The 27,585-nt window shown below is 43.3% G+C and overlaps 1 protein-coding gene across 3 annotated transcripts in view; it reads right to left on the bottom strand.

The window, feature by feature from the left end:
• The window catches only part of ZBP1 (Z-DNA binding protein 1), a 172,476-nt gene that overhangs the window by 92,546 nt on the left and 52,345 nt on the right, over positions 1-27,585 (bottom strand). For all 3 annotated transcript variants that reach the window (XM_069201969.1, XM_069201967.1, XM_069201968.1), the window contains exon 2: positions 17,986-18,207. In XM_069201969.1, coding sequence (XP_069058070.1) covers positions 17,986-18,207 — 222 coding nt within the window. The remainder of the gene's footprint in view (positions 1-17,985; positions 18,208-27,585) is intronic.

Here is a 27,585-nt window from a genome sequence, read left to right as displayed (position 1 = left end):
TCTACCACTTCCTCCTTCTGAGTTTGGTCCTATTTTGCTAAAAGGAAATCAATGGGCTCTTTGAACCTCTTTGTCCCAATCCCACTGTTGTAAGTCCGGAAAAGCTTCCTTAAAAAGTGCGACCATAAAACTATGTGTGTCTGATCCTTCAAGTCCTTCTGGTACACCCAGGACGCGCAGATTATTCCTCCTCATTCTGTCCTCTAAATCTGTCAATTTCCACTGAGTGTCCTCAAGTTGTTTCTCCATCACTTCTCGAGACGACTGGTGAGCTCCAGCCTCATCCTCCAGACGCGAGATCCGGGTCTCTGTTTCTTCCATCCGTGTAGTAAACTCCGAACATGTCTTGGCAACTCGACGAATTTGGATTTGCATCTTACGGCAAGCCATTTGAGTCCTACGGCTCTCTAATTTGGATTCCTCTCGGTGTTCCATAATGCTTTGATATATGGTTTCCAGTGACACAGGATTGGGCTGTTTTTCACCATTGTCGTATAGAGTTAAATCATCCTTGGAATACTCCCACTGAAGCCCCTGAAGACCCTTAGTGTCCAATGGGTTAATGGAGTGCTTATTAGGTCCTACTTGCTCACTTCTCTTCCTCTGTTTTTTCCTGACGGTAGCATTCCTGCTACTCTCATGTAATTCCTTTCCCAGTGCTAAGGAGGACACCTCAGATTCAAATTCAGAAGAAGTTTTATCCGCCTCCAAGTCCAGCTGCTCATTACTTGACCAACTTGAATGATCTGATAGTGAGAAAAACTTATCTCCTTGTATTGTCTCATTATCACGTAATATCACCGGCCTCTGCTCCACCTGTGATAATATCATAGCGCTTTGTGCGCTCTCCCTCTGCTCCGTCTGACTCCCAGTAACTTGTTTTTGTAAAGTTACCACATCTACAACATCACTCTGCCTCTCCCCACCTTCATGCGGGGGGGCCCATCTATAGCCGCCTTCTCCTCGGTTACTAGGGGATCGACCTCCTCCACGGCGGAGGAGGGGGTATCTGCACCCCCCACCAGTATGTCCTTCCCTTTCTCAAAATACCTATCCAGCGAGGCACTCTTATTTTTGGAGACCACCTTCTCACCTAAGCCTTGTTTTATATCCATAGCCCCCCCCTGCCGAGCTGACAAACTAACTCTTACCGGCTTGCCTCGTCCAGACAGAGTCACATTTTTCACTCCCTTAGGTGGCATTTTAACTTTTTTTTTTTTTGCTTTCTGATGCAAAATACGTTATTATAATATATGCCCAGTGTCAAACACTTGTAATAGAGTAAAGAAACTCTGACCGTTTTTTGAGTCCACGTCGACAATTGCCCCCAATTGGCACTCTGGAGCACAGACCTGTAGTTGTCTTCAGGTAGGAACAGGAGCAGACCAGACCGCATCCCGGGGAGGCACTATGCAATCCTTTTAGCCTCTGTCAGCAAATCCACATAGTTTTGCTTCCCCCCCCCCAAAAAAAATCACAAAAAACCAGGAGCCAAGTGACCTAGAGCACTCCTCACTTGAAGAGCTTGCAGTCTTTTAAAAAACGACACTATCTGCAATATTTCCGTTGTGCCGCCTTTCCTGCCGGCTATAGGATAATCACCCCAAAAAAGAGAGAGGGTGCAGGCGAAGTAAAGTAAGTAGACACAATGCCGCTACATTGTATCCTGTGAGCGCGGGTGCAGAAGGAGGCTCCGACCCGCGGGAGAACTGCCCCAGCACTGGGAGGTTTCCCGATCGAAAGCCGACGCTTCGCGGCTGCGTTACGCAGCCGCCATCTTGCTCTCCGTATCCGTCCTACAGCTCGTTGCCCATTGGATCTAACGTAAATGCAGTACTTTAGCCTCCAGGGATGGAATTGGAGATACAACAATAATGCTTTTCCCCTAGGCTAGTGGTCTTTCTTTAATGACTGCCATCTGAACAGAGAATTTTCTCAGTGGGAGCAAAATGTTGTTCTGCTCTAGAGTATAAATGTGATTTGTGTGCAATCGGGACTGTCTCATTCTCATTGAATGTTACATAGGTGAAACCAATGGCACCAGCAATTACTCTGATGACTAGATGTTTTCTATTGTCCCTTGTGTGTAGATGTTGTGCTGCAAGCATGTCTGTTTGCAATGCTCTGAGAATGCGTGTGTGTTCGACTGTCCAAAATTTACTGGAAAAGTCAGGACTTATAAAGTCAAATAAAGGTTTTATGCGTGATGCTTCATCTGTAATGTATGTTCTGCCAACATTTAGAAAATCCAATAGAGATTGGAGTTTTTTAATGGTATTTGGCGGTTGTAACTGCACGCATTTTACTAAAAATTGTGGTGTTGGGCCCTTTCTTATACTTGATAGTTAGTATCCCAGAAACAGAAAGCTAAGGAAGGCTATTTTTGTTTTCTTGAAGTTGAATTTATAGCCGAATTCGGCAAAACCCACAACAATGTGGGTTACCCATCTTAGATATTGCAGTAATTCATCATCCCTGAGCTAGATATCATCTGCATAGGACAATGCTTCAGGGTCAATGTCGTGCAATTTTGAAGTTACAAGAGCTGCAAACAGTCCTGGACTGTTCTTATACTCCTGTGGTAAACAACATATTTTTTCTAGGAGCCTAGTATGCTGAAACTTGTTAGGTCTCTACTCTCAGGTGCTATATTTTGGCAGAAGAAACCATTTGAAATATCCAATGTAGTTTTGTATTTTTTGTGCACTATGTGGTTCATAAGTGCTGTGCTATGAGAGTTTTGTATAGTGTATGTGTGTGTATGATTGTTTAAATGTCTATACTCTAAGACGATTCTGTATGAATGGTCCGATTTAGCTCCAGGGAATAAAGAATTATTCATTGATGAGACACAGGGTTCAACTACGCCCTGGTACTCTAGTTGTGTGAGGATTTCCCTCACAGGTGCTTTGGCATCATGTTTTATTGGGAATTGGGGTGAGGTTGATTTTTAATTTTAATTACATGCTAGGAGGAATCTTTATCCCACCCTATGTAGTTGCGATATAACGCGGGTGCCTGCGCCAATGTCCAATCAATGGCGTAGGATTATGCGAACTCATCGGAAACAAGTGGTGAGAAAGAAGGTTTGATAACCTCTTCCCCATATGGGCAAGTACGGACAAATTCAGGCGGCCAATCCCTTTCGGCAAGTAGAATATCATAAATGTCTCCTTCTAACTGTATCATTACTTTGTACACCCTGTCAGGCGTGGAGACACGCATGTCCGCAGTTTCAACTTGTAAGAAGTCATCAGCTACCTTCACTTCCAGATGCTCTTGAAGATTCTGGCAAACTATTGTGACCTCTGCTGCGCTGTCTAGCAGAGCTAGCACCCACGTCTTCTTCTTCAATAGAGCCATCTTCTTGAGTGGCATGACGAATTGCAACTGCTGCCACTTTTTTCTTTTTAAATTGGGGTTTGTGCTGGGGAAGTTTCTCTTCTTTTTTAACAGAAACGTCTGTTGAGCATTGTGATTCCTGTCTCGGTTTCACATACTCAGTACTTTGCTCTGACCGCCCACATCTCTCACTGCATTTTTCCAGTGAATCTTGAAAGGAATGAGATTGGCGTGTATCAGTATATTGATATCTTTCAGGCGTCTTAATATTATCACTATTTCTGAGATTATATCTATTCTGTGGGGTCTCCGTACGCAGAGATTTCCCCTTTTCTTTTTTAAGTGTTTGTTGTTTTTTATCCCAGCTTTTTTTAGACCCCTCAGGTGCTCTCTTGGTAGAATCTTTATCAGATTTACCCTGAAATTGTGATTTTATCTCGATCAATACTAGAATAGGTCTCCACGATAATCTTTGGCAAGTCACGTTTTTGATCCTGTGGAGGAACGTCCAGGAGCCGCATGAGCACTGCTAGTGCAACTGCTTCCCCTTTAAGGTTACTCAATATGATTGAAGATACTCTTGCAAAATTGCCCATGAGTTGCATCCCCAAGTCCAGGACTAGGGCAGCCACATATTCATCTTGAATTTGTTTTACACCTCCAGCAGATTGGCAAGTGTTGGTGTACTGTGTGTGGTATTATAGAGCGGGGCAAATACTGTGCCCCAAGTATTGCAGTTATCTACTGTGGGAACCATCCCAAATGGCAAGCACATAGTTAATATTATATGCTTATCCTGAACTCCCATATGGGGAAATACTGCTTTCAGTGCATTTATATTTTGAGCTAACCAAAACGGAGTCTCTTTTCTTTTGGGGGGTACTTTGCCCATGATCTAATGTGCAGTCGCAGAATTAATGAATGGCGTTACTGCATTTGGTTGCGCCGGGGCAGCACGTGCTGGGTTTGGATTTTATGTTTGCATTACAAACTGTACTAACCATCTGTATATTTCCGTAAGCTCAGCATATAAGCGGCAGACTTCACCTACCGTCAAGGTTGCTGCATCAGGGTGCGGTGTATACGTGACCATCATTACTTGAAGGACCTAACCTAACGTGTAGAATTGTATGTGGTAGGGCGCCATCAAACCAATTATTCTGTTCTTGATAAGATAGAGGTATTTCTAGATATGCATATGCTCTATATTGGGCAGGTATGTTTGCAGGTGTATAATGATGAAATGTGTTAGAAATGGTGTCTTTGGTTGACAGTCAGGTTCCCCCCTGTTCAAGCAAAAACCCTCACTCTAGTCAGGGTAAAAGAGAATCACCCTCAGCTAACCCCTGCTTACCCCCTTGGTAGCTTGGCAGAGCAGTAGGCTTAACTTCAGAGTGCTAGGTGTAAAGTATCTGTACCAACACACACAGTAACTTAATGAAAACACTACAAAATGACACAACATAGGTTTAGAAAAATAGGAAATATTTATCTAAACAAAACAGGACCAAAATGACAAAAATCCACAATACACCAGTCGTTATCAATTAAAAAGCAAAAAGAGCCTTTAGGTAGTTCCACACACTAACACTGTTAGTGTGAAAATGTACCTTGGGTGCGTCAAAAATAATCCGCACGGGTGAGTGTGTGTAAAAAAGGGCTTGCGATGCGTCGATTTCAATCACAAGCAAAACCTTACGTTATTTCTCCTTTCGTCGGGTCGGGGCACGACGTTTCTTCTCTCTGCAGGAGAGCGATGCGTCGATCCCGTCAGCACTCTCGGGTCCAGGCAGGCATGACGTTGTTTTTACAAGCCCAGCGGTACTCGCTTCAGAAATCCAGCCTTGTGATGGTTAAAAAATACACAGCGCGGGTTTCGATCTCTGAGTTTCTGTCAGCGATGCTGCGCGTCATTTCTCCAGCTCGGTGCGTCAATAATTCTGTTGCGTTTCTGGCAAGTGTAGATATTCAGCCGCAGAACCGGAGGCGGGTCGTTTCTTCAGCCGCAGATCGGAGTTGCTTCGATCTTTTCCCCAAACGGTGTTCTGTGCATGGATTTTCTCCTCTTAGGCTGCCAGCTTCTCCTTTCAGGGACCCAGGAACTGGATGGGCACCACAGGGCAGAGTAGGAGTCTCTCCAGAGACTCCGGGTGCTGGCAGAGAGAAGTCTTTGCTGTCCCTGAGACTTCAAACAACAGGAGGCAAGCTTTGAATCAAGCACTTGTGTCAGAAATCCAGCCACGCGATAATTCAAAAACCATGCAGCGCGGTATTCGATCTCCGAGTTTCCGTCAGCGATGCTGTGCGTCGTTTCTCCAGCTCTGTTCATTGATTCTTCAGTTGTGTTTCTGGTGAGCATCGATTTTCAGGCGCAGAGCCAGCGGCGCGTCGTTTCTTCAGCCGCAGATCGGAGTTGCGTCGATCTTTTCCCAGCACGGCATTCTGTGCGTGGATTTCATCCTCTTAGGCTGCCAGCTTCTCCTTTCAGGGTCCCAGGAACTGGATGGGCACCACAGGGCAGAGTAGGAGTCTCTCCAGAGACTCCAGGTGCTGGCAGAGAGAAGTCTTTGCTGTCCCTGAGACTTCAAACAACAGGAGGCAAGCTCTAAATCAAGCCCTTGGAGATTTCTTCTCAAGATGGAAAGTGCACAAAGTCCAGTCTTTGCCCTCTTACTCTGGCAGAAGCAGCAACTACAGGATAGCTCCACAAAGCACAGTCACAGGCAGGGCAGCTTTTCTTCCTCAGCTCTTCAGATCTTCTCCACGCAGAGGTTCCTCTTGTTTCCAGAAGTGTTCTGAAGTCTGTGGTTTTGGGTGCCCTTCTTATACCCAATTTCTCCTTTGAAGTAGGCCTACTTCAAAGTAAAGTCTCTTTTGAATGTGAAATCCTGCCTTGCCCAGGCCAGGCCCCAGACACTCACCAGGGGGTTAGAGCCTGCATTGTGTGAGGGCAGGCACAGCCCTTTCAGGTGTAAGTGACCACTCCTCCCCTCCCTCCTAGCACAGATGGCTCATCAGGTTATGCAGGCTACACCCCAGCTCCCTTTGTGTCACTGTCTAGTGTGAGGTGCAACCCGCCCAACTGTCAAACTGACCCAGACAGGGAATCCACAAACAGGCAGAGTCACAGAAATGGTATAAGCAAGAAAGTGCTCACTTTCTAAAAGAGGCATTTTCAAACACACAATCTTAAAATCAACTTTACTAAAAGATGTATTTTTAAATTGTGAGCTCAGAGACCCCAAACTCCACATGTCCATCCGCTCCCAGAGGGAATCTACACTTTAATCATATTTAAAGATAGCCTCCATGTTAACCTATGAGAGGGACAGGCCTTGCAACAGTGAAAAACAAATTTAGCAATATTTTACTGTCAGGACATATAAAACACATTATCTTATGTCCTACCTTAACCATACACTGCACCCTGCCCTTGGGCTACCTAGGACCTACCTTAGGGGTGCCTTACATGCAAGAAAAGGAAAGGTTTAGGCCTGGCAATTGGGTACACTTGCCAAGTCGAATTTACAGTTAAACACTGCACACACAGACACTGCATTGGCATGTCTGAGACATGATTACAGAGCTACTTATGTGGGTGGCACAACAAGCCCACTAGTAGCATTTGATTTACAGGCCCTGGCAACTCCAGTGCACTTTACTAGGGACTTACTAGTGAATCAAATATGCCAATCATGGAAAAGCCAATTACATACACATTTTGTAAAGGAGCACTTGCACTTTAGCACTGGTTAGCAGTGGTAAAGTGCCCAACATAACAAAAACAGTAAAATCAGAGTCCAGCACACATCAACAACCTGGGGAACAGAGGCAAAAAGTTAAGGGAGACCACGTCAAGGATGAAAAGTCTAACAAAATGTATTTGTGTTCCCATCAGCTGCTGGAAATGTGACCCAAGAATAGAAAAGTTATGTTCTGTATGCTGCATGAGCTTCAACAACAAATGTAACTGGACCCCCTGCACCGTTAGGCCATGTACCAATAAATATGCAGTAAGGGGATGGTAAATTTTGTTCAGAGATAAGCACACCAAATGGGGATTATCCTTTTAGAGTTCAAGCTTGAACAACCTACAATGTTAGTTAGGTGCTCCCTACTCAGCTGAGGAGGAAAATCCTAAATACATCGGACGTCCCCGTTAATAGTACTCAGGTTTCTTTGCATGTAGTGAGACAGAGATACTCAGGAGGACCTGAAAATCAGTGCCTGACCAAACGTTGGTGGCGCCATGTCGCGTAGGTTCTCATTATCCTACTGAGACTACCTGATTTGGGTGGCAGAATCACCTGTACTGCGGGAGACTGAGTCTAATCTTGCACCACATGACACCTGTCGGCCTAATCCGGGTTCTGTTCTGGCTAACTAGCAATGCCTCATCTCCACACAAGAGTGGGGATGATTGGGTAACCGAGCGCATTACATGAATGACTCCTCAGAGGAATCATGGTCACTCAGATCTCATCCGTTTCTCTCAGTTACATTAGTCTCAGATATGCAGGGACAATCAGAGGCAGAGTATAATTCAATAACGTTTTATTGAAGTAACTGCATCTTAGATAATAAAGCATGTATTGCAATAACTAGGACGATGAAGCACAATAAGTTTAAGACTGTGACAAGGAGAGTACGCTACCATAGTGTCACTAAGATTGTTAAGGATAGTTCCTACCTAAGCTATGTTAGAGCACAGCTTGTTAAGCTCTAATTCTGCCCTTTAAGTTCCCCTGGGAAGACATCATCCCTTATAACTGAGCAAGAGGCCTGTAGTCTACCTAGGCAGCTGGCGCAAAGCACTCAGCAATCAGCATACAGTCGTGGTCATCTGGCTGGAATCTCCCTCTAACATACATGGGTCAAAGTAGTGTTTTTATAATATAACAGCTGATGTTCCAACAAAGGATCCCCAAGTAGGAGTGTGTATGCTTTTGTGAACATTGGAGATGTACCACTTTTGCCGGCAACCTATCTTACTGCAGCCTTGAGAAAAGCACAGAGTGAAAGAAATGTCTTGTTTAAGAACGCGGTGCTGACCTAATCTAAGAACAGCTAGATAGAGAAAATAAAACAAGACCGCAAATGTAGCTATTGTTAAAATAATATAACGAAGCTGAATAAAATATATCTAGGTTAAAGTGCACAGCAGCAGGCCAATTATGCTAAAATAACGTGTCTAAAACTATAGCTAAAATGGCTACACAGCAACATAATTCACTCTACTCTTCCTTCTCTGACTGCAAAATGAGAGGAGTTTGTAAACACCAATGCCCATGTTAAAAATAAGCAGTAATTTGTCAGAAAACATAACCTGGCATTTGAGCTCTGTCTTTGAAATACAGCAAATGTGACAAGATGAATAAAGAATTTTAAAGGCATCTACAGTTTGGGAAACTCTGACTTAGGTCAATTATTCTAAATGGGTGGGCTGGCTTTCTGTGCCAAGGGCCCAACTATAGAGCGATCTGCAATCCCCATGCATGCTTTTCTTGTTAAATTCCGGCATTAGCTTAAAACTGGCTCTTTTCCACGTCATTCACCCACAGCTAGGAAAACTTACAGGTCTAGTCAGTTATCTCTCTAAACAGTGTCAAGACATTCTTGTGTAGTGAATATTTGTGCTTTACACATAACTGCAATAAATTAAAGTATTGCTTTGCTACGCTGCCCTCTTGGACTAAGGTTCTTATTACATGGCTTTTCATGGCCTTGTAATGATGCCCCCTTTCACACATAACTCTGTGTGAAAAGGGTGTTCCATGGGTGTTGCTGTGGGTGTTCCCACACAACACCCGTTGAACCTGACAGAATCTGATGCATTCCCAGATTACAAGGCTGGGAATGCAAAAGATTAGTACACCACCTCAGGGGTGGCGTTAAATTGGCACAACGGGGAGAAACAGCATTATTTATCCCCATTTATTCCTCTTTATGTGTGCTGCATTCTGTAGCACACAGAGAAAGAGGAAAACGCCATTAATGATTGTTTATTTGCAGGAAGCTTCCCCTTCCTGCACATAAACAATCGACCATGCAACGCACGCACTCTTGCACCACGGTGCAAGGGAGCCTGCGCTGGGGTCAGGCAGTGGATTGTGCGCCAGTGCAGAGGAAGGAACAGTGATGCGTCATATTTCTGTAAACACAGCGCATCCCTGCACTTTCAAAATGATGCAGCATGGAGCAGCAAGCTGACTTGCAGCGCCACGCTGCATCGTTTTATTGTAAATGAGGCCCTAAGTTTGTTCTATATGATTACCCTGATAAACTAAAACAAATCCTTAATTGCCACATTTACTTAGCTATAGTTGGTGAACGTTTAGTAATTTTAAATTCTTTATGTTAAATACTCTTTTTTCCAATAATGGACACCTACGGTAAAGCTCAGCATAGAGAGCATGTTTTTGTCGTGGATGGCAACTAGCCTAATGTTGCCATCACTTGTTTCATGTGTGAGGCTGAAAGTGGGAATCAAATCTTAGCCACATGACTAGGAGGTCCTCGTGTCCCTTTTCTGACGGTATCAAAGATACAATAGCGTTTCACTAGTACTCCATGATCGTTGTGACAAAATAAAGCTCTTCATATCAATGTGAAGAAACATCTTTTTCCAGTCTGGAAGCCCTGCCTGGCTTGCGGTTTGCATGTCTTTCCAGCTGCTTGTACAGCAGTCATTTGTTGTATTGCATGGCAGCAGCCATTGTAGGACGGTTGTAAGAATTACTAGTTGCAAAAAACTGGTCACAATTTGAGGCCTGTATTTTTGTAACCAGCAAAGAACTTATGACTACGTACTAATAATATATTACACAAAATTCAGATTTCATAACGTGACCTACCTCAATAATAATGAGGTCGGTCACAAATTGCGACTCACCCTGAAGAGTGGCCATCACAGGGATGGTGACTGGCTAGGGTCAGCAGGTCATTATGGGCCTGATTACAACTTTGGAGGAGGGTGTTAATCCGTCCCAAATGTGACAGATATCCTGCCCACCGTATTATGAGTTCCATAGAATATAATGGACTCGTAATACGGTGGGAGGTATATCTCTCACATTTGAGACGGATTAACACCCTCCTCCAAAGTTGTAATCAGGCCCTATGTCTGTTATTGCCATTAAAAAAAAGATATTTTTTTTTAAAGCTGACCATTTCCCTAAAAGGAAACGGGATTGAGTTAAAAAAAAGATTTGTCTTGAAAAGATTGTTTAAATGTTGACACTTGTCCTCTGGACCACTGCCTACTCCCCAGCAAACTTGTATTCAACATTCAAAAAGTGGAAAGGGTCTCTTCGTTATCCTTTCCATTTTGTGAATAGGTTACCACCACAAATCAGGAGTCAGTAATTTTTCATTGTTGTGAGACTGGATTTCGGTTTGGAAACATTATTGCATCTCATGCAGAATTGCATTAGGAAGGAAAACCTAAGACATTGTCCCAAACAAATAGCGATTTAGCGTGGGGTCGCAGTTCCGTTTGTTGAGTCGGTGAAAATTGGGATTCATAAATTGCAAAATCCATTTTGTGGTTTCACTCCAATGTGGAGTGTTTGTGACCACAAAAAATGGTTTACACAAATTCACTTGAAGCATAGACTGTCCCATAAATTAAGGCCTTTATTACTTGTGAAAATTTATTTTTCATTTGTAAGGCAGCCGTTGTGCCTACAAAGACAGTGGCTTTGTGGAAGATGTATTCAGGTTTATTTCAAAAACTATTTTGCACCATTACATTTTTTTACAATGTCGTACTCTGCAAATGAAAGAAAATTGTACAAAAACTGTGAGCATGGGTTTGCATGTGAGGAGAATGAAACAGCTTGCAAATGGGAGATAATTCTTCATGGCTATGGCGAGAGCTCGCCCCTGAGAGGGAGTGGCCGCCATTAAACAACCCTTTCTAAGGTTTTTGGGGCTTTCCATGACTCATAGTGTAGTCCTGCGAGGTGCTGGGTGGAACTTCCAGATGGTTGAGTTCCCATCCATCCTAGAGATCATGGTCCAATAGATGTCCCCTTCCTTTATTTAAGTTCCTGGGTTTCTGTTTTGATTGCTCTTTGACCTGGACTTGGTAACGTCCACTCCCACTATCTCTGGTGAGAAGCATGGAAATGAGAGGATGAACTGGTAATGATCCATTTCCATTTGTGAACCCTAAAAGATTTGGTTGGAGGAGTGATAGGTCTGTAAAGGCAACATAGAGTGGACATCTTTCCTTTTCCCTGAGTGAGGGGACAAAGGAATCCAGCTGTTACTTTGTTTGTCCGAACTTGTTTGTACAACCAGTATGTGTGCAACCACAACATGTATTATATTGCAGTTGTTCAGCCCTATATCATCCCATGTCCAAAACCAGGTAGAGACCAGCCACATAGCTTTATATTCTGCACTCTGAACACATCAGAGCTTGAACCGAGCTGCAAGAGGAACTCTGCAGAAGGAGACAAATGGACACTTCCCCAGCAGACACCTAAATACTGTTTGTCCCTCCAAACTTGGAGATCTTCACCAAGACCTATGAGTTTATCAATTTATCCATCAATGTATCTATCTGTCATGTATCTAGGGGGCAGATTTATACATTTTGCTGCAATCTTGCGTTAGCGCAGGTTTGCGGCTAAAAGTATAGCGCCAGCTAGCGCCATTCCATGACGCTGGCCGGGTGCCCTATTTATGGAATGGCGCTAGCCATCGCTAAGGCCCTGTTAGCATCCTCGTAAAGGATGCAAACAGGGCCGGGGAGGCGTAGGGGGAACCGGGTCCTGTGCACCAAATTATGGCGCTACACGGTTTAGAGGCAAATAAATTGCCTCTAAGCAGTATAGCACCATTTTCTGGCGCACAAGCCCTCAGTAAAGACAGGAGCAATGCCCACCACCCCAATGGCCATGCCCAGGAGACAAATGTCCCCTGGGCATGGCAACTGGGGCCAGCGCCGTGCAGGGGGCTCCAAGCCAGGGACCCCGAGCTGCGTTGGACAAAAAAAAAATACTCACCTGGACTTACCTTCGGATGGGTCCCCCATCTGTAGGTGACCGCCTGGTGTGAGTAGGGGTGGGTGGGGGTATGCCTGGGGACAGGGAATGGCACCTGTGGCCAATTGCCATGGTCTCCGGCCATGGAAATCTGCCTACAGGTCCCCTTACGCCTGCCCAAACCCAGGCTTTAAATAATGGCATTAAGCAGGCTTAGCACCATTATTTAAGGCCCTCTTCCTCCCGTGTGTGAATTGTGCACAGGAGGATAAATAAGGTCCTAGGGTCTTTGAGGCATTTTTTGCCTGGAAAAGCCTACCTTGCATCTTATTGACACAAGGTAGTTTTCTGCCGGCAAAAAAATTTGTTAACTACAAAATGTGGGTGCTCGACATGTCTATCGCCAAAATATAAATATGGAGTTAAGTTTGCGCAAGATTTGCGTTAAAAAAAATGACACAAATCTGATGCAAACAGAGTATAAATATGGACCTAAGTATTCCACTGTTAGGCTCAGAAAGCCTGTTCCTACCAACCTGTTTGACATCCATCAGCTTACGAAGCTATATATTCATTTATACATCTGCTTATCTGTACTCCATCCAGCTAATTATCCGTTCATTACATTCAACTATATCCCTATTGATTTACCCACGCTTTCAACCAGTCATGTACCGATTGATCCATACAGCTGCCTGACCATTCCCTTTTCTGTCATTTTACCTTAATCAGTCAATTGATCCATCAGTCAATCACTCCACCTCAAAGTATGTCTGTCTAATTACCTGTTATTCTATACATCTACCTATCTCTCTATCACTGATGCCTTAATCTATCCCCATTCCCCTCCCTCTTCCTTCATACCTCTTCCCTCCAAACTGTTATCCACACCTCCTCCCATCTTATTCTGTCTTATTTCCTTCCACAGAAAATGAAACAAGGTACTTAGAAAAGTTACTCTTGGCTTTAAATTACCGCAACCTGAAGAGTTAATAGTTTAAGCACACAAGGGTAACTAAGAACAATAAATAAGGATGAAGGAGAGAAAAAAACATTGGTAAAAGCAAAGTACTGGCCTACCAGCCCTGGCAATGCACTGCACTTCTTTTTAGGTGGATGTACACTCGCAATCAGTAAAATGATGTCACTTAAAGTGGACGAAAGACAGTGATAACCATGGGCTGATGCATTCCCCTATGCTGTATGCTGTGGTGAGCAGAAGCACAAAATGAATGAGACTGAACAGATCAAAGGACGAAAAGGCTGACTCAGAGCCCGTCTAAGTAGGTATATGTGTATGTAATTTTAATGTATGCTTTTTTTATATTATGAGGCTGGTAAAACAGTGAAAACTGTTTCTAGACAGAAAATCATGGACTCTGATCATAGTTTTTTCCATTATTTCTTATGCTATTATGTTGTAAAAAAAAAAAAAAAAAAAAACATTGCTGTACCTCATCTTATGCAATGTTTTGGGATGGGGCACTGTAAACTCTGCCATTTCCAAACAGCAGACTATTATTATCCTGTAACTAAGGGGACGATAAGAAACCTTTGGAGCGATTCACTTGTGGCCACAGTGTTATTCTAACACACTAACTACATTAGCCACACACAGTCATCAATAATTGTATAATATCCCAAGCATGGTGCAGCCCAAACCTGAGTCATACTCCCAAAATACATCTCACATTTTCCATAATTACCATTTTGACAAAACTGTATTTTAGTTAAAGTGTCCCCGTAACTCGCACTCTCTGCTTATCAGTTGAGTGAGAAAGCACTTGGCCTTTTCCCAAATTACAAGTTTCTGTACAATAAAGAATATGATGTTCTTTAGACAATGTCAGAAAAATCTAAGTCGCTGAGCCATCCTCTGCAAGTTTGGAGAGGTTAGCCTGCGTCGGAGGTGGCATTCAACATGTTCACTGTGGGCTTTAAATACATTGATAAAATCAAGATGGATTCAGAAGGCTAATTTTCCCATCCTTTTCAAGACGTTCTTCTCGTTGTAGAGATTTTGAGAATGGTAACAGGAAGGGATCAAATACAAGCAGCGAGGAGTGACATAATTATGAGTTCACCAGGTATGGATTTGTACCCGGGAAGTGCTCCTTCATTTCCTCTTCTGGGTTTGACGCCCAAAAACCTGTAATTTCATAAAAACTTGCAGGAAAGGTCTCACAACTCCAGGACCCCCATTTTATTTCCCATTCTGTGCTTGAAAAGTCATAATTGCCTGGTACAGAGCGGGAAAACCAGCTGCCGACTGCAATTTTGAACCTGCTATTCCAATGGAGGTAACACCAAACAACTCATATTGACCCTCTCTGGGGCAGATTTATCAATGCTTCTAGCCCAAACAAAGGCCCATATTTATACTTTTTTAGCGTCGCAGTTCCGTCATTTTGTGACGCAAAAGCGGCACAAACTTACAAAATATAATTGTATTTTGTAAGTTTGCCCCTCTTTTGCATCAAAAAATGACGCAAATGCAGTGCTAAAAAAGTATAAATATGGGCCAAAGTCAAATAAAGTGACGCAAAGAGACACAAGTCCTTTTTTGCACTCAAAAGGTGCCTTTTTTTTAGAGCAAATGATGATGCGTTCTGCTTTATTCTACTTTGCGTCAGCGGTTGGGGTGGACCTACCCAGGTGGTACTTGGGTGTTGCAGCACAACCACTCCTGCTTTTTGATGCAAAGCCCTACCTCCTAACATTGGACCACTGGGTTTTGGATTAAAAAAAATCTCACTGAGGCAGGCGCAAAGTTGGAGGATTTGTGTTATTTCTTGTATAATTTCACACATTGAATATAATATACTGCACGGTGCAACACGCATCCAGTTTGTGAACTGTTTTAAAGTTTATCTAAGCATCGGATTTTGTACTGGAAAGGTACTCGTGTAGGACTGGAAGGATGCCTTCTAGTGCCAACCCCATGCTAGAGGTCACTAACACAGCTCTGCCCTGTGGTGAAAAAGTGTGTGTATTGTGCAAGGAAGCCAGTTTGTACTCCAGCACAGGAATACAGCCGCAGCACGTCATATTTAGGCCAATATGTATACTTTTTTTTTGGTTCCGTATTTGCGCCGACTTTTTGATGCAAAAGCGGCACAAACTTACACAATACAATTGTATTTTGAAAGTTTGCGCTGCTTTTGCGTCAAGAAGTGGGGCACATGTGGTGCTAAAAAAGTATAAATATGGGCCTTAGTAATTATGGAACTGCGCTGATTTCTCCCCCTAGCGCAATGCAGCACAGCAACTTTGGCTACAATTTAGTAAATCTACCTCTAAGTCTCACATTAAGTACAAACTGTCTCAACTCTTTATTAAAAAGTTTCCTTACAGTTCAATTGTCATGTGGGGAATTATAACTCGTTTTCCCAACATGATATTTTCTTATTATCGGTGAGTTCTGACAAGAATAAAAACATCACCGGTCGCCGGCGTAGTATAAGTGACACCTCAGTACATCACATTGCTCCCTGCAGGTGCCAGCAGCACACAGTTCCCTCCAATAATCTTTCACTAGTTGAGAGATGACAGACAGGGGTCTGTCGGCCCAGTGCTCCCCGAGCTTTAATTTCCGAATGCTGAAAACATCCTGTACAAACACAAACAGTGGCTCTGATGCTCAAAGCTCGTTTGCTCCCTTGCAAGTCAAGTCAGAGCACACTGGTCAAACAGGCAGAATGCGCTTCTAAGGCTATCGGGGGAACATGGACAAGAAAGGGAATGTGAATATCTTGTTTTTCCTTTCCTGAAACAGTGCTGCAGAATGTAGTGGTTACAAAGCTGAACATGCTTACGTGTAATTTTGATTACTCTCGTGAAATTTACAGCTATGAATTTTTCCATCATTTTGCACTTTTTTTTCAGTAAGAGACTGGTTCCAGCAGAAAATGCCTAGCAGCCTAACTGTAAACAGCTGTAGATACAATTTTATTTCAATAATTTGTTGGTAAATGCTTCCACCTATTGTCAGTGGTAATCAAGTGGTGCTTTAAAGCAGGATGCTATCCTGCTACAATGTCATATTTTATATTTAACACTCTTTCCTTGCTTGCTCTTCCTAAAACTATTCACAAGCTGCTCAAATATATAAGTGGCTTTTGCAGAAGGAACTAAATATTAAATTTTTAGGTCGTGCGCGCAAGCACTTTTACCTGTTGTAATCTATCTGTGCGCTTTTAACTATGCCCACCGCACACCCAACAATATCACTCATTCGAGGACTTGCCTTTCAAAAATTCTTTGTTATCATTGGTAAACGCTTTACGTTTGTCCCTCCTTGGGGCAGTTTGGTTACTGCCTTGGACATCGACCCTGATACATGGGCAATTGCACGATTGCCAATATGTTTGACTGTTTCTCCTTTGCGCTCATGGCGGCCTTGGCGCTTCGAATCAGCTCACTTATGTCAACAGTTTTACTTTTTATTTTCAATTTAAGTGGCAAGAAAAGCCCAATTACGAATTTACAATGTTAACAGCTCTAACTCGAGCAAACACGAGACCCATTACATTGCAAATGTTTGTTTCTATTTCTTTCCATCTATGTGTAGTGTATGTATGGGATTATGTATTATAAGGAATAAAATACCCCTGACGAGTATAATGAAAATACTGTAAGCCGACTCGTAGTTCCCTGACCTAAGAAAGGCACTTGGCCTGAAGTATTCTGCTTTCATATGGTCATAGAACTTTCAGGGTATCTTGCACTATCCCAATTATATACACATTTAATTATTACATATGTCCCTTATATATACTTTCCTGCTCCCAAAACAAAGATTTGAGAGAAGTATACGAAATGCGAACAAGAAGAATAGAAAGCGACATAGGATAAGAGCAGTGGAGAGGAAACAAATCTATACTTAATTGAGCTACTATAGTTTCAAAGAGTACACTCATAATTCAATTAAATTCAGTTAATCAATACATTATCGGGTTTCCTCTTCTTTTCTGTGTGAAACCTTCTCCTACCAGCTAGTGAAACAAGATCTTGAATCCAAATATCAAAGGATGGTGGCCTTGCTGATGAACTCCTCTATTTAGCATAAGCAACAAGCTATGGGAGACCCACGCTACTCCTAGTCCTTGCTTCTGCAGTGAAGCCCTCCACAGTGGCCTGCAGGAGTTTTGTGTGTTGGGCCGATTACTAGGTAGAATAGGTGTTACCAGCTCCACATTCCAGGAGCACCTTTCATGGTGACAAGTAACTGGAGCGGAAGATCCTGGGCATGGAGTTACTTATTCCGGTTGGAATTTTCACATCAGATACAGGCAATCCCGAGAGCCCTAGGCCCAAATGGACAATAACACCCTGGCCCCGGAATTACTTAGTCAGTTACTACACGTGATTCTTGATTCTGGGCCCTTTCCACACACATTTTCCTGCTACTTTCAGCTGGGGCAAAGATGTGCGTGGGAAGCTATTAGATTTTACATGCAACCAGTAAATCCTAAAAGCATGCATAATAACATCGCCCACAGAAATACCACTCCAGGCAACTTGAAAAGGGGCACCTGGTAGATGCATATTTCAAACATTCTTACTCCCATGTTAGTGAGGGTGTGTATTTTATTGAAGTCGAGCATCAAACGTGTTAATCTGTGATTAGTGCATGTTTTGAGATATTTACCATTTTTGAGTGCTGAGGTTTCATGGAAATCTTCCTCGCCTGCACTTTCACAACACACCCGCCAGTGGTTCGAGCCTCGTTTTTCCACCTTTTTCTTTTTTTCCAGTGCGTATAGATGTTTGTTTGCTTCACTCCTTGTAATGGACAGGTGAACAGCAACGTCTTGGGCTTTTTTGGGAGACGAACCGTTCTTTAAAAACTCCATGATTCTCACATTTGTCCCTGCAAGCAAACATTAAACATCTGGTGAACATAATAGATTGCAGTCGGCATTTGAGAGCTGTGTAGTTTTATTTAAAATTGCCTGATTTTAGAACTTTATAAGTCTCGGTTTCTTCCCCATTCAGTACTCTCAATGCTAACGGTTTGATTTAGAGTTTAGAGGGGGAGGAGATACACTGTCAAAAACGTGACTTACATCTCTCTGAGTAATACAAGTTCCATAGGCTATAATGGAATTCTAATAAGGTGGACGGGATATCTGTCACCAGTGGCGGCCGTCCTTTGGGGCGGAGGGGCCACGCCCCCCCACCTTTTGCCCCTCATGAAGAGTGTCTGTCAGGCTGAACAAAGGTCAGCCTGACAGACACTCTCCATGTTCAGCTCACGCAGCCAGGAGCAGACATGCGCGATTTGCACAGACTCCTGGCTGCCTGAGCTGAACTTTGCTGGGCTGAGGAGGTCACAGCTCCAATGGGCGTGACCTCCTCGGCTCAACAAAGGTGCCTCAAGGCCCTCCCCTGGGTGACGAGGAAAGCGTCGCCAATTGACACTCTCCCTGGGCGCTTCAGGTTTAAGCGCTGAATTGCCCAGGGCGAGTGTCAATCAGTGACACTTTGTCACAGAGTGGGGTGGGGTCAGCAGTCTCACTGACCCCATCCCACTCTGTGCCTTCCCTCATTGGCTGACCTATGGTCCTAGGACCTAGAGGCTGCAGTTAAGTGTGTGTGTGTGTGTATGTGTGTGATGTTTTGAATTGAATGTTTGGTGCGCACGTGCATGTTTGAGTGTTATGAGTGTTCTTAATGGATGTGCGTGCGTGCGTGTGTGTGTGAAAGAATGAGTGTGTGCGATCTTTTAAAATGAATGTTTGGTGCATGCGTGCATGTTTGAATGGTATGAGTGTTGTTAATGGATGTGCGTGTGTGCGTACATGCGTGTCTGTGTGTAAAAGAATGAGTGTGTGTCCCGCCCGCCCCCCTCCCTCCTAAAGCTGCCGGCCGCCACTGTCTGTAACACTGGTGACAGAATAACTCCCTCCATCAAACTCTAAAACAGGAGCTCTGCTGATCTGGTGGACAACTGCATCACTCTAAGGACCTGTATTTGACTGCGTGGTCATTGGTTTGAATTCGTTTTTGGTCCACAAATCCTTCAGGGGGCAATACAATGAGTACCTTTGAGGTGGATATACATAAACAAATGTTTGTTTGTTTGGCACAATGATGAATGCCTAGTAAGGTAAGACAGTTCCCTATCATGTACCATTGAACCCTCCACTCACTCAGCTTTCCAACCACACATGCAGACTCTGGCTTGTAACATCTCACAGACAAGGCAGCAGCAAGGATGCCACGCCAAGAGCATGTGTAAAAACATCAGATTAATCCACATGAGTCACTTATTGAATACATCAATAGTAATTTATTATAATTTTATTACCATGCGTTTTCAGTACTCAGTGGGCCCTGACTGTTTGAACACAGAACTGTTACAACCTGGTACTGAACTCCGTAGTTCATCCCCTCAATGATCAGCAAAGTAAATGGTGTAATATACTGTTTACTTCAATACGTACAGTTTATGAAAGCCCACTCTAAAGGGTTAAAAGAGGCAGGCACCTGGTGTGTTATGACATTCTTAAATGAACACTAACACTTACCAATACCACACATATGTTTATAATCGAAATGTTGGACCCTGAAAATACTACGACTAATATCATGCTGTGATATTGTCAAGTAAGGGTGAAGAGATGATAACCAGGAAAAATATAGTCTAGCCTGTTGGAAAACATGTTTATCTAAGGAAAAATAAGAGAGAACCATTTAACATAGTAAACATCCTTTGACCATTTAGACCATTTAAAATATGTTTGAATCGTTTACCCTGAGAAATACTAAAATCCTAGTTTTCTGCAATGCCCTCATTACAAGGGCCAGATGTACAAAGCATTTATGCTTCAACTCGTGGTTTGCGACTGTTAAAATGTTTTTTTTTTGGTATTAATCCCATTTTAGGAGACAGAAAATATTTTCAATTCCACTTCGGTATCTGGAAGGGGCGTCTTATGGGTGACCCTTCCAAATGCTGTATCACTATCTAATGTATCAATGTTTAGCATCTGAAATCCAGTCGCAAACCATTGACATTTTGCTGACACTTCAAAAGAGGTGGCAACCTATTCATAAAAGTGAAGTAGCCATCTTGGGACCCCTTCCCCATTATGAATGTAAAAAAAAAGGTTTTGGTTTAAGAGGAGGCAGTGGTCGATATGACCACTGCCTTTTCTTAACCAAACTTTTAAAAAAACAAAAAGGAAATGTATTTTGTTTTGTTCTGCACTGCTTTCCTTTTAATGAAAGCAGGCTGAATTTAAAACAAGCATTGACAAAGTCAATAGGTCTCACCTGTGCAATTGTGTTTTAGTCATGTTGTACACCATTGTGGCTGCTGTTCAACATGGCTAAAAGTTAGTGATAGGGAGTGAGGTGGAGCAGATTGGAGTGGGGTACATTGGAGTGGGGTAGAGTGGAATAAGGTAGATTGGGGTAGAGTGGATTAGAGTAGATTGGCATAGAGTGGAATAGGGTAGAGTGAGGTAGAATGGAGTAGGGTGGATTGGGATGGATTGGAATGCAGGAGTTGGGTAGATTAGTATGGTAGATTAAGTGAGGTAGATTGAAGTGGTGTTGATTGGGGTAGAGTGGGGTAGATTGGGGTGGAGTGGGGAGATTTGAGTGGAATGGGGAAGATTGGACTGGAATATATATTGGGGAAGACTGTAGTGGAGTGAGGTTGAGTACGTTGGGGAACAGCGGAGCACAGTGGATTCAAGTGGGGTGGGGTAGATTAGATGGGGTATGTTGAGTGGGATAGGTTAGAGTGTAGTGCGGTAGATTAGAATGGAGTAGATTAGAGTGGAGTAGGTTAGATTACAGTAAAGTAGATTGGAGTGGAGTACTGTAGACTGGAATGGAGTGGGGTAGACAGTAGTGGAGTGGGGTCAGTTAGAGTGGGGTAGATTAAAGTAGATTGGAGTGGAGTAGGGTGGATTGAAGAGAAGTAGGTTGGATGGAGTTGGACAGAGTGGTGTGGGGGTGATTGGGATGGGCTGGGGTAGAATGGAGTGGGGTAGATTGGAGTGGGATAGATTGGGTTAGGATGGAGTAGATTGGAGTGGGCAGATTGGAGGGGCTAGATTGGAGTAGGGTAATTTGGTGTGGAATGGGGTAAAGTAGAATGAAGTGGGTTGATTTGGGTGAAGTGAGTTAGATTGGCCTGGAGTGGGGTAGAATCGATTGGCATATGGTGGTATGGAGTGATTTGGAAAGGGATCGAGTGGGTAGATTAGAATGGAGTGTGGTTGATTGGGGTAGGGTGGAGTGGGGTAGATTGGGTGGACTGAAATGGGTATATTGAGTGGGGTAGAATGGGGTAGAGTGAGGTGGAGTGGAGTTAGATAGATTGTATTGGGGTCAAGACTGGAGCAGAGTGACATATATTGAATACGTGTGTAGTGTAGTGTGGTGTGGGATAGTCTAAGAGAATAGAGTAGAATGAAGTGGTGCGGGGTAGATTAGAGTAGGGCAGAGTGTGGTAGACTGGGGCGGAGTGGAGTAGATGGGGTAGTTTGCAGTAGGGTAGATTGGAGTGGGAAGTGGCATAGACTGAATTGGGGTGGAATGAGGTAGATTAGAGTGAAGGTGGGTAGATTGGAGTGCAAAAGATTGGAGTGGGGTAGACTGAAGTGAGATAGATAGGAATGAGGTAGGTGAGGTAGACTGGAGTGAGATATATTGGTGTAGAATGGAGTGGAGTGGGGTGGAGTGGGGAATAATGGGGTAGATTGGAGTGTAGATGAGTAGAATGGAGTGGAGAACAGTAGATTGGAGTGGACAGGGGTAGATTGGAGTAGAATGGGATAGAGTGGAGTGTGGTAGATTGGAGTGGAGGGGGTAGTGTAGAGTGGAGAGTAGCAGACTGGTGTGGAGTGGGGAAGATTAGTGTGGTATGGGTTGGATTAGGATGGAGTGCAGTAGTTTGGAGTGGGTTACTTTTGCTGAATTATAGTGGGGTAGGTTGGTATAAAGTGGGGTAGGTTGGAGTGGGTTAGATTGGAGCGGGGTGGATTGGATGGCATATTTTGGAGCTGGATAGTTTGGGGTGGAGTGGGGTAAGGTAGATTGGAGTGGGGTGGATTGGGTTATATTGGACTAAAGTGGGGCAGATTTGAGTGACATGTGGCCGATTAGAGTGAAGTGCAGTAGGATAGATTGGGTAGAGGGGGATGGAGTGTGGTAGATTGGGGAGAGTAGAATGCTGTTGATTGGGTGGATTGAAGTGGGGTCTAGTGGGGTAGAGTGGAGTGGGGGAGATTAGAGTGGAGTGGGGCAGAGTGGAGCTAGATAGATTGGAATGGAGTGGAGGGAGATTGATTGAGGAAAGTGAAGTGGAAAGTGTTAGACTGGAGTGGAGGGCTGTGGGTAGATTAGAATGGGGTACAGTGGAGTAGTTTGGTTAGATTAAAGTAGGTTAAATTGGAATGGGGTGGGGTAGACTGGAGTGTGGTAGATTGAAGAGGGATGATTAGAGTGTGGTAGATTGTAGTGGAGTAGATATGGTTAGATTTGGGTGTGCTAGATTGTGGAGGGGTAGATTGGAGTAGGGTAAATTGGAGTAGAGTCGGGTGGGATAGATTGGAGTGGGAAGGATTGGGGTGGAGTGGGTTGGATTGGAGTGGGGTAGATTACACAGGAGTGTGGTAGACTGGAGTGGGGAAGACTGGAGTGAGGTGGAGTGTGGTACATTTGGGTAGAGTGGAATGAAGTGTGGTAGAGTGGAGTGGTGTAGAATGGAGTAGGGTAGATTAGAGCAGGTAGATTATGGCAGGTTGGAGTGCGGTAGATTGTGGCAGATTGGAGTGTGGTAGATTGTGGTATATTTAAGTAAGGTAAATTGGAGTGGGGTGAAATTGAGTGGAGAGGAGTTGGATAGATTGCAGTGGAGTTTGAAGTGGTGTGTTGTAAATTGGAGTGGGGTAGATTGGAGTGGAGTGGGTAGATTGGAGTAGTGTAGATTGGAGTGGATTCAAGTTGATTAGAGTTGAGTTGGTGGAATTGAGGTACATTGGAGAGGGATGGATTGGGGAAGATTGGAGTGTGGTAGATTGGAGTCAATCGGAGTGGAGTGGGGTAGACTAGGATAGACAGGAGCAGAGTGGGGTAGATTTGAGTGAAGTGCAGTAGACTAGAGTGGAGTGAGGTAGATTGGAGTGGGGTGGGTTGATTGGGTTAAATTGAGTTGAGTGGCGTTGTGTGGAGTATGCATAGTGTGGTAGTGCACCTCTATTACAGAAACACATTTTAATCGAAATGACCATTACATTTGCACCGAAAAAAAGTTTTACTGAATTTAAACGATAATGTATGCAGATGTCATCACCTAGTGTATTGATGTATTTTGATTGAATTTAAATATTTGATTCCCAAACACTTCAGAATTACTACGAAAATGTGCCTCATTTATATAAATTCTGATAGAATCTGAAACATCAGCACAGTTCATCTATTTTGTTGTTGGGTGCTAGAAACAAAAGGACATCCCTTCTCGTGCTAAAAGGGTATACAGCAGGATTGTACATAAATGCTCTCACTTTGAAGTCAGAGAGAGAAAAATAAACACCAAGCTCCCTCAAATGGAGAGCCTGACCTTTAACATCTCTCTATAAATGCGCAGCAAATGTGACAAGATAAGAACAAGGTTTAAAGGCCTATTAACAGTAAGCATGTTTACGAAAGAATAAAGTAAACATGGTTTAGTCAACAGGAGGGGCGAAATGCACCTGGAAAGCCTAAAGCAAACAAAGCCTGCAAATAGAAAGACAGAAAGTGTGAGCTACAAACAAAAAACCCAATGGTAAACAATGAAATTAATACGTTCCTGGTCAACTTTCTGAAAGTCCCCAGTATGTCTTTAGCAAACCAGACAACTGTGCTGACTGGTAGACTGTGATCTAGAAAGCTGCTCGGTTTATTTAAAGTCAATCATAAACATGGTGGTCTACCAGCCACAGCACTCTAATATTCCTGTGATGGCCTCCAATCATAGTGAATCACAATTTGTGACCTACCTCATTAATATTCATGATGTAGGTCAGATTTCATCCCCCACCGATTGTGATTTTTAACAGCTGACCTAGAAAAGCACCTAATAATCTTTATTGGTCACACAGACACTGGTCACAATTTGTGACCGGTATTTTGCGACCAGATATTTATACATTTGGATCTAAATTCTGATGGGAAATACAAGTTGTTTGGTTTGCCCGTGAAGGAATCCGACAGGTCAAACCTGCCAAACTTTATCAAGGGAAAAGGCCCATAAAAAAGGCAAAACACACAGAATTTGGGCTCAGGCTTAAGAGGGCCTAGTGTCTCCTTGCGCCTCATTAATGTACTTTTTTATGATGCTAATGTGGTGCAATGAGGCCAAATTTGCTGTGCAATGTTTACAAAGTGGCTCAATGCAAGCATTGCTCCACTTTGTAACCCCTTGCACCACATTACGCCTGTGCCAGACATAATGCATGCAAGGGGGATGTTCCCCCGTTAGGGGGAACGCAAAAATGGCACAGTGAAATTTAAGAGATTCCATTTAGCAGCTATTTTTAACGCCTGCACAGAGCAGGTGTTAAAAGGGGATTCTGCAGGATTGGCTCCAAAATGTTACTGCTAATCCTGCACAGTACATCAATAGCGTAAATTTTTATTACAGTATTGCCCCTACCCTGCGCCATGGTGCACCATATATTAAATACAGTGCACACCTGGTGGCGGTAGGGGGGGCTAAGAGGCACAAGAAAAATGGCACCGCATTGGATGCAGCACCACTTTTCTTGGTGTGTTAAATGTCAAATCAGCACACAATGCCTCTTTTGCAGATTTAAAAATGATGATAAATATCACACTCTGGGATAATAGTTTTTAACATGTGTGGTAAATGCCTCACCTTGTTCTGCCTAACTTGTAATGGTGACCTAAGGCTTTCATTGTAAGCTATGGGTCATAATTATGAGTTGTGTGATATCATGGCCCTGCAGTTTTCTCCAGATAAAACAGGTCAAACTTTCTGAGATTTTCTTGTGGGAAAAAGTCTTTTAAGAAGGTAAAACATCTGGAATACTGTGTACTGAATACTGATTTTCCTAGTAATTTATGATGGAAAGTCTTAATTTTATTTAAGACACAGAGGCGAGTATTATGCTTCTCTTACTTGCTTTATTTTCAATAGCAGCAGTCAAGAAATTATAGGTCCCATGAGGCTAAGGGTAACAGTAAGCCAATGGGAATAGAAAACGTATCGTGTAAAGCACCAATAGGAACTATGCACATAATATAATCACCATACTTGACTGCGACCAGCCCTCTTCCTTGATGCGAGAAGGCTAGTTAGTGTGAGAAAACAACGGAAAAATAGCTAAAACAATGGCAACTGCCAACAGTAAAGAACAAAGGGGGTTATTACAACTTTGGAGGAGGTGTTAATCCGTCCCAAAAGTGACGGTAAAGAGACGGATATACCACCAGCCGTATTACGAGTTCCATAGGATATAATGGACTCGTAATACGGCTGGTGGTATATCCGTCACTTTACCGTCACTTTTGGGACGGATTAACACCTCCTCCAAAGTTGTAATAACCCCCAAAGTTCTTGAAAATAGTTCATCCAGGACTGGTAGAGAGGAGAAATCCAACGCTCAGGCAGTGACCGATGGTCGCATTGAGATGAAACGCTGGACGAAGTTGTTGGAGATTGAATTCTCGTCTGACATTCAGATGAGTTTTGAGGTTGAGAAGATGAAGCTGTTAGGGAGGGAAAGAGAATCGAGAAAACAAATGTTATAGAGAATCTGTGGTGGGATAATACTCGCCTCCGTGTCTTTAATAAAATTAAGACTTTCCGTCATAAATTACTAGGAAAATCTACATTTTATGGCAAGACCGGAGGCTCATATTATGCTTGTTTAAAGCATGTTAATTATTACAGAAGTTGCTGTATGAACCGGTTTACAATAAAAAGTTCTAAAGACACTGTCATTAGACCAATCAGCCGATCTCAGAATGTCCTCTACTCTGGAACCCACCCAAAAAGCTTTGGAAGCCATAGCTCCTCGAGACGAATGAGCACCAAAAATAGAGGTGTCTATACCCACCAGGGACATTAGCCAACGGACCCATCTGGCTAAAGTAGCTGAAGAGACAGGTTTGTGAGGTTTGCGAAAAGAATTAAGGAGTTGGGAATAAGAGGACGCTCTGAGATTGGCTGTGCGACTTTTATAAGCCTTGAGACATTGGCCTACACACAATTTAGGTTGGTTGGGAAAATACAGGTAAAACAGTGAACGTAAATTAGTTTTGTTACGTTTGTTGATGGAGAACAAAACTCCTGTAGGGGAAAACTGATGAGAGGAAATATCCAAGGCTCTCACATCTGATAAACGCTTGATAGAAACTAAGCAAAGTAACATAGTGAGTTTAGCTGAGAGCATTTTTACCTATAGGTCTGTTGTATCTTGCCAGGAAAGAAACAGATTCAAAACAACATTAACATGCCAGAACTTTGAGTACTTGGGTAAAGGAGGAAAAGAAAACTTTACTCCCTTCAAAAGACGACAGAGTAGGAGATGTTCTCCCATGGGCTTGCCGTTGACATAAGCATGTTGCATGGAAATAGCTGATCTATACAGGTTGATTGTTCTGTAGGACTTACCTCCACTAGCGTGGGTGGCTAGGAAATTGATTATGAAGATTATATCGGCTGAAAAGGGATCGAGGTCCCTTCCTACACACCAGCTTGTCCAATGAGACCAGGCGGAACTGTAAGCTTTGCTGGTGCCCGTAGCCCAGGCTTTGTTAATAAAGTCTGAATCTTCTGCCGAAATAAGAATGGAAGGTCTGGAAGACCTGAAACTTTCCAGGCCGAAAGAGTGAGAATGTTGTTGATTAAGAGGGTGTGCAGATGACCTAGAGGGTTGCGGAGCAAGGAAGGAAAAGACGGAAGGAGGACCGGGTAGTCGATCGCTAGTTCCAAGAATGGGGGGAACCAAATTTGGGATTGCTAGAAGGGAACCACAATTACTAGCGTTGCTTTCTGACGTCTGACTTGAGCGAGGACACGAGTAATCATGATAAACGGAGGGAAGGCGTAATTGAGAGAAGAGGACCAATCTTGTAGGGAAGCATCTGAGGCTAGTGCTGAAGGATCTGGTCGCCAGCTGAAGAACAGGAGTAACTGTGTGTTCAAACGGGAGGCAAACAAATCTATTGTGAAAGGTCCCCACTTGTGGAGAAGAGATTGGAACACTGAGGAGTGAAGTTT

The sequence above is a fragment of the Pleurodeles waltl genome, chromosome 7, assembly GCF_031143425.1.
Source record: "Pleurodeles waltl isolate 20211129_DDA chromosome 7, aPleWal1.hap1.20221129, whole genome shotgun sequence".
NCBI lineage: Eukaryota > Metazoa > Chordata > Amphibia > Caudata > Salamandridae > Pleurodeles > Pleurodeles waltl.
The sequence above is the reverse complement of the archived record's forward strand: the minus strand, read 5'-3'. Positions and strand labels throughout refer to the sequence as shown.